At 34.4% G+C, this 6,384-nt stretch overlaps 1 protein-coding gene across 1 annotated transcript; it reads left to right on the forward strand.

Annotated features, from left to right (window-relative positions):
• Window positions 1-364: 364 nt before the first annotated feature.
• On the forward strand, window positions 365-896 carry LOC130801901 (small acidic protein 1). Its single transcript, XM_057665840.1, has one exon. The coding sequence runs from the start codon at window positions 498-500 to the stop codon at window positions 684-686; it is 189 nt and encodes a 62-aa protein (XP_057521823.1). The 5' UTR covers window positions 365-497; the 3' UTR covers window positions 687-896.
• The last annotated feature ends 5,488 nt before the right edge of the window (window positions 897-6,384 follow it).

Genomic DNA, 6,384 nt, shown 5'->3' on the forward strand with positions numbered 1-6,384 from the left:
GGTCAGGGCGAGTCATGTCAAATGTTAAACGGGCTGGGCGGGTCAAAGCCCATTTGAATCCAACCCCTTTGACCTGTTTTTTAAAAGTTCATTAAATAGTTTTTTTTATTATACTTAATAGCCCGTTGGATTTATCAATTTATATATATAATAAAATCATTTAAAAATATAAAAAATAAAGTGGTAAATTTTTTTTCGCACTTAATACTTATAATTATCCGACCCAACCCAACCCAACCTGGTTCGACCCTTTACACCAAGGTCCGTTAATAATCCACCCCATTATTAACCCGACCCGTTAAAATGCGACCCGACCCATTAAACACCGCCGCTAATTGTCATGATGCAACTTACAACATAAAATTTCTATAAAAAAAATCAAAATAACCCTTTGTCCCTAGGAATTTTGTATCTTGTTCTGTATCTTGAAATACTGAAGACGGCCTTCCAGTTTGTAACTGTTGAAGAAATTGATTTTGGTGGGAGAAAGATCAAAGATGAAGCAAGTACCGGCAGAATACTTGGCCGATTTGGAGGACCATGGTTCTACAATGGCCATGGATGTTGACGATGTTGATCCTATGGATGTTTTTGGTGAAAATTTACTCACTCCTGACAACAGGCTTGCTGATGCCGATTTCTTCAATTCCTTTTCCGATGATTTTGACGACTCCGATATCAATTAATTTCACTCTCTGCTTGTTCTAGGGTTTGTTCGTTTGTATCAACTCTTTTCTTTTTTTCTAGTTTCGATTACTATGGCCAAAACCTATTTTTATTTTCGTTGTTCCTTGCGCATTTGTTTGTCAATTTTTTGTGAACATGTCGACAGTTATGTTGCGCAGATGCAATTTCAAGGCTAATTGTGTGGCTTAAGCGTAAAGTCTTTTTAAAGATTGTTGATTTTATGTTTTGCTTACTAATTAAAGAGTTTGGGACATATAAAGTGGTTTTCTGGATAAGTTAGGTCTTCTTATGATGGATGATCCTGTAATGGTATTTTTTAATGAGTGAACCAACACAACCAAGATCTCTAATTTAAGCAATGAAAGAGCAAACAAACCTAACACAATGATTTACGTGGTTGACCTTTAACGGGGCTATGTTTACGGTCTAGCCGAGATGTCTTTATTGCCTTCAAGAACCTCCATTGGAGTTACAATGGATGATGATCGCAATTGAGAGAATTAGAGAATAAGGAGAGAAAGAGAGAATTATGTAATCTAGTGAGAATATGTTAGAAAGCATTAACTACTACACTATGTAATTAGGCCTGTTTATAATACACAGGTCCTAATTACTTACATTCAAGAACCTAGGATAGAAAAGTCGAGAAGAAAAGAAACAGCACACAAGTCAGCAGATTAAGTCGAATCCACTTTCTCTTGGCCAAGGGAAAAGTCGACTCGGCTTTTGCTTCTGTCTCCAAAACACTTTTGTTCCTTTAAAGCCTTTTTTCCTTATTCTAAATATACCCCTTTTCACCCCTTCTTTCCTTATACCATTTAATCATGGATTAAGCACCAAAATCACACCCTTAATTACAGCATGAACTAATGGATGTTGCTTGATAATTCTACTGTTATGACTTACTAAATGAGTTTAATGCTTTCAAATTGAGAGATATTGATCAGAGAACGATGTAGCATGTTGAAAAAATAAGAATATGAAAGTGAGTCCTTTGTTGGCCAAATTGTATTGTTTGGTTCGTTTGTGAATGGTAAGTTACTGATTTGGGATAATAGCAAATTAAGTTCCAGCCTCGTTATTGAGAAGAAAGTTGGTTGATGTTGAGCAACATACTTGTGACTTGTGAGTGATGAGCGATTGAAGAACTTTTGTTGAGTGCTGTTACAGGATAGAATTTAACTTTGTTTACTTCTTGCTGGAGAGCTTGTCAATTGTGATAGTGCTTGTTATATGCTAATAACTTAATGACTAAAATTTCATGACAATAGATTAGATCGAATTGAGGAGGCGAATAAGAACTTTGAGGAGCTTAACATAGAAATGATAGAAGATAATTTAAGAACGTATGGCGAAAAACGACTTGTAGAACATAAGTGAAAAATAACATGAAAAATGTGTATATCTGGCAATATATATAAGAATGAAAGGAAGAAGAGAATTTAAGTAGATGACCAATGAAATTGATTTTCTTAATTGTAAGTTATTAGTAGTGCATGGCCACATATAATATAATCTTTGGTAACAACGATTTTCTACGTCAACTTGCTTTGGCACATGTAGCCGATTTTATATTGTTGGAATTAAGATTTAAGACTTTATTATTTTTTTTTTTGCTAGCTCATGGTTTATGGTTTGAAAAGAAGCAAAATGTTAGGTTCTAACTATTTGTGACTAAAGGTTCTTACATAAAGAGGACTAAATAGGAAACAAACGCTAATGAGTAAGTTACATAGGTGGTTGAATCGCCAGAAATTAAAATGTAAGTCATACAAAAGGAATTATGTGTTGTTGGGTGTAGTAGAGTCAATCATCAGTTGCATTTATCTTTACAAACTTCTGAGGTTACGATCATCTCTAGAACTTGTTCTATACCATAGGCTGCCGATGCCTTCAGGATTGTTATCACCTATCTGCCAATTACGGTTCTACCTGAAGCAGATACCTTGCTACCTCCTCGTAGTCCCCCAACAGCCTCGTTTAATAGTGTGTTTCACCTTAAGTTTTGAGCTATCCATAGCTTAGGACGTGTTCCCTCTTCAACCATGATAAGGGATTGCAATATGTATCCCACCTCCCTGTCTTTGACATTTCACAAGTCTTATGGGAATCAACAGGCCATTATGTCAAGAACTCAAGATGCCCTAACCAAGCCACAATTTGGAGTGGGGTTCTCTTTTGCAATTACTCGGGCAGATGATTCTGGAGCCAAGCCTTCTTAGTGAAGCTTTGTGGTTTTGAGTTGCAGGCTGCAGCCAATTAAAGGATGTTGCCATCTTGTAGAGTTTGGCTTAGGTAGTTATCGTCCACTATAGCTTCTCCGTTTTTTGCTTCCGTTGATTTTTACTTCATTCCATTCCATTTCTCTGCAGCTGTTTCGAGATATATTCCATCCCATGGGTGACGTTGTAATTCCCGTTTTTTTCAGTGTGCATTGCTAAGGCAATGGTTTTGTTCTTGCAATTGATATTACTACGTAGTTAAGTGCGGTTTGGTCTTTATCCACGTTTTGCTCACCAAGTGAAGTGTCACTTGTTTTTAGTGGTGCCTATGTCTATGTGGGCCTAAAAAATGGTCATCAAGCAAAGAGATCGAAGAATTATTTATCATATAAATGTCATGATGGAATGAAAATTCTCACACTAATGTTGCCAAAAACGAAAAATCTCACGCTAATGCTCCCAAAAATTATTACTCGCAATATCATCATAGGATTTTTTTTAGAACAAAAACAGATTAACATTGTTAATACTCTTAGCAATCTATCTATATGAAGTATAAATTGTGACGATAGTAGAAGTTAGTTATGAGAATTTATTGTTTGGCAAATTAAAAAATTTTAAATTTGAATTTGAATTTAATTTCACCATTGTTTTTAAAGTAGTTAAAGTTGAGAATTTAAAAGTAACTATTCAAACTTTGTCGTTCTTAATTTCTTAATTTATGATTTCATAATTGAAATCTATAATTTAAAATGAAATAATTATCCTAAATATTACATTACACCATTTGAAAATAATTATGATAAATATTATTTTGATAAAGACTTGCATTCATTGAAAATTGAATGATCAAGTTCCATAATGCAAACAACTTTAATGTTAAAAAATCATATATATATATATATAATGCATATACTTCTTATTTCATTCAATAAATAATTTGTATTGTGATACATAATTAGTTGCTTTATATAGGTTCATCAATTGAATAATAGACGATAGAGTTTAAAGATGAAATAGAATTGTTGATGAAGACAACACTCAAACTTGTCTTCATCAACAATCGTATTTTCTTCATCATGCTAGAATATCAATTTAAATATGGCCAATATTTCAGAATTAAGATACCAACTTGTTGTATAAGAGAGATACAATGTACAAAATTTTAGTAGAAAATTTTATTCATTATTTGTAAATAATCATAAAAAAAAATAAAATTAATAAAATAATGAACCTATAGAATAATGCCATATATTACGGTTATTTATCCACTGAAGTTCAAATTTTAGTATAGAAGACCATTATTATAATGGACAAGAAAAAGGCCGCCGATCCGGATAACAAAAATCAAGCCTTTCTGCATTAAAAAAGCGAATTTCAATGAAATTCAAACACACATACAAATGATTGACATAATAACTACAAAAAGGATTAAAGTTTTCCAATACTAAATATCAGGCTTATGTTGCTTGGAAATTGAAACTTAATATTCGCGTTAAGATATAATTTGAAACATAAATGTATTTTGAGGAGAAAATTAATCAGAAACTTTGACAATAATGGGCTAACAAATTCTATTGAGAATATCTGATCCAATCACAACAGCCAAACCCCAAACTAGGGCAATCATGGAGGACTACAGTTGGACTAATGAACCTATGACTGGAGCATTTGATAATACTGATGCCTTACCTGAACCAAATATACACTTAGATTCATCTCAAGGTCAGGAAGGAGTTAAAGAAGACAACTCAAGTCCAGCTGATCAAAACAAAGATCACAGCAAGACCACACAAACAGAAGAACAAGCAACAGAGCAGTCCTTCTGTCAGCAGACTATGCAGGATACATGGAGCGCAGCTTGGTACACCAAGAACCTAGAAAACCCAAGGAAGGTCATCTCTACACATGGACCAAGCAGCTAAGGCCCAAGGACAATCCTAATAATTCACGAAGAATCCACAAGAACAGCCTCAAGGACTTGAGGTCGCTGGATCAATACTGACAGCATGTTTTAGTTTTGTTTTAAGTATTGACTCTTATTTGTGTACATGTGTCTAGCACGTGATGTTAGTTAAGTTTCTTAATCTCAATTATAGCCGTTACTTGAATAAGAATCCTATATATAGGGATTCTCTCATGTGTATCAAACATTTAAATCTTTCAATACATTCAACATTAGAGTAATTGCTTGCAATTGTTCAAGGGAGGTACAGGAGTATTCTCTAGCTTGAGTGTGATCTTTGTGAGTGAAGCAAGGGGAACATTCAGTTTTTCCACAAGGATTTAGAGAGTGAATCTTAATCCAAGTGTGAGGAAGGAGCCGGTGGCTGAGTGAAGGCCAACTTGTTTCTATCCCTTCTTTCTGTCCAAGGCACAGAACCATTTCTTAGGAGTTGTTCTGGCCACCTTCTGTTTCATCAATACAGAAGGGACGTTTAGGTCCAAGATCCTCCAAGATTGTTCTTGAGGGTGTTCTTGGGACATTGATTTGATTCTTGAGGATTATAACTGTGTGCACGCATCAATTTGGTATTAGAGCCAAATTTCAAAAAAGGTACATGAAGGAAGAAACACAAAAATCATAAAATAACAGGTAATATCTACATTCTGGTAAAGTTTTCAGATGAGCAGGTATATTGCAAACTTTGATTTTTGCCGCAACAGGTATGAATTGAATCCTTTATTACTTGTATTTTCATTCTTTTCACTACAAAGATTATATCATATAACCAATTGTACTTAATTGTGAAATTATGAATTCCTGAATTCTGATTTCATGTCAGTGCACATTTCTGTTGAATCTCTGATTTCTGATAAATGTCATTCTGAATTCTAATGGTCTTTCACGAAATTCAATTCTTGATTAAATTGCATGTTATTTCTAAAGGGCATTTTCGACACTTTGGTTTTCAAATCGCCCAATCATAGTTTTTCTGAGACTTGTAATTGGCAAAACTGATTTCAGAGAATCAAGGTTTTCTGTGTTTGTGCAATTACGATTGAATCTAAAAAATTCTTGTTTGTTTGCAATCTTTATTATATTGTGGTGTGTGTGCAATATGAATACTGATGAAAGATTGGCTGAAATGGCTAATGCCATTCAACAACTTGCACAAACTGTTGCAAGATTAGAAATAAACAATCAGGAAAGAGAAACACAATTACCCAATACTAAGAGGGGTTTAGAGGATAAAACTCTCAGAATTGATATCTCTGAGTTTGGGGGAACGTCACATAATCCTGAGAATTATTTGGAATGGGAGGCTGGGTTGGAAAGGTACTTGAAATTCAAGAAAACTCCCGAGGAACAGCAATACAAGTTAGCTAGGATCAAACTCACAAAGCTAGCTGTTATTTGGTTAGAGGGAATCCAGAAGCAGAGAAGAAGGGACAATAGGGACATGATTAACACATGGGTTAAACTCAAAAAACACCTTAGAAAGAAATATGTTCCTTCCTCCTACAGACAGCG

This window comes from Amaranthus tricolor, chromosome 15 (assembly GCF_026212465.1).
Source record: "Amaranthus tricolor cultivar Red isolate AtriRed21 chromosome 15, ASM2621246v1, whole genome shotgun sequence".
NCBI classification, from domain to species: domain Eukaryota; kingdom Viridiplantae; phylum Streptophyta; class Magnoliopsida; order Caryophyllales; family Amaranthaceae; genus Amaranthus; species Amaranthus tricolor.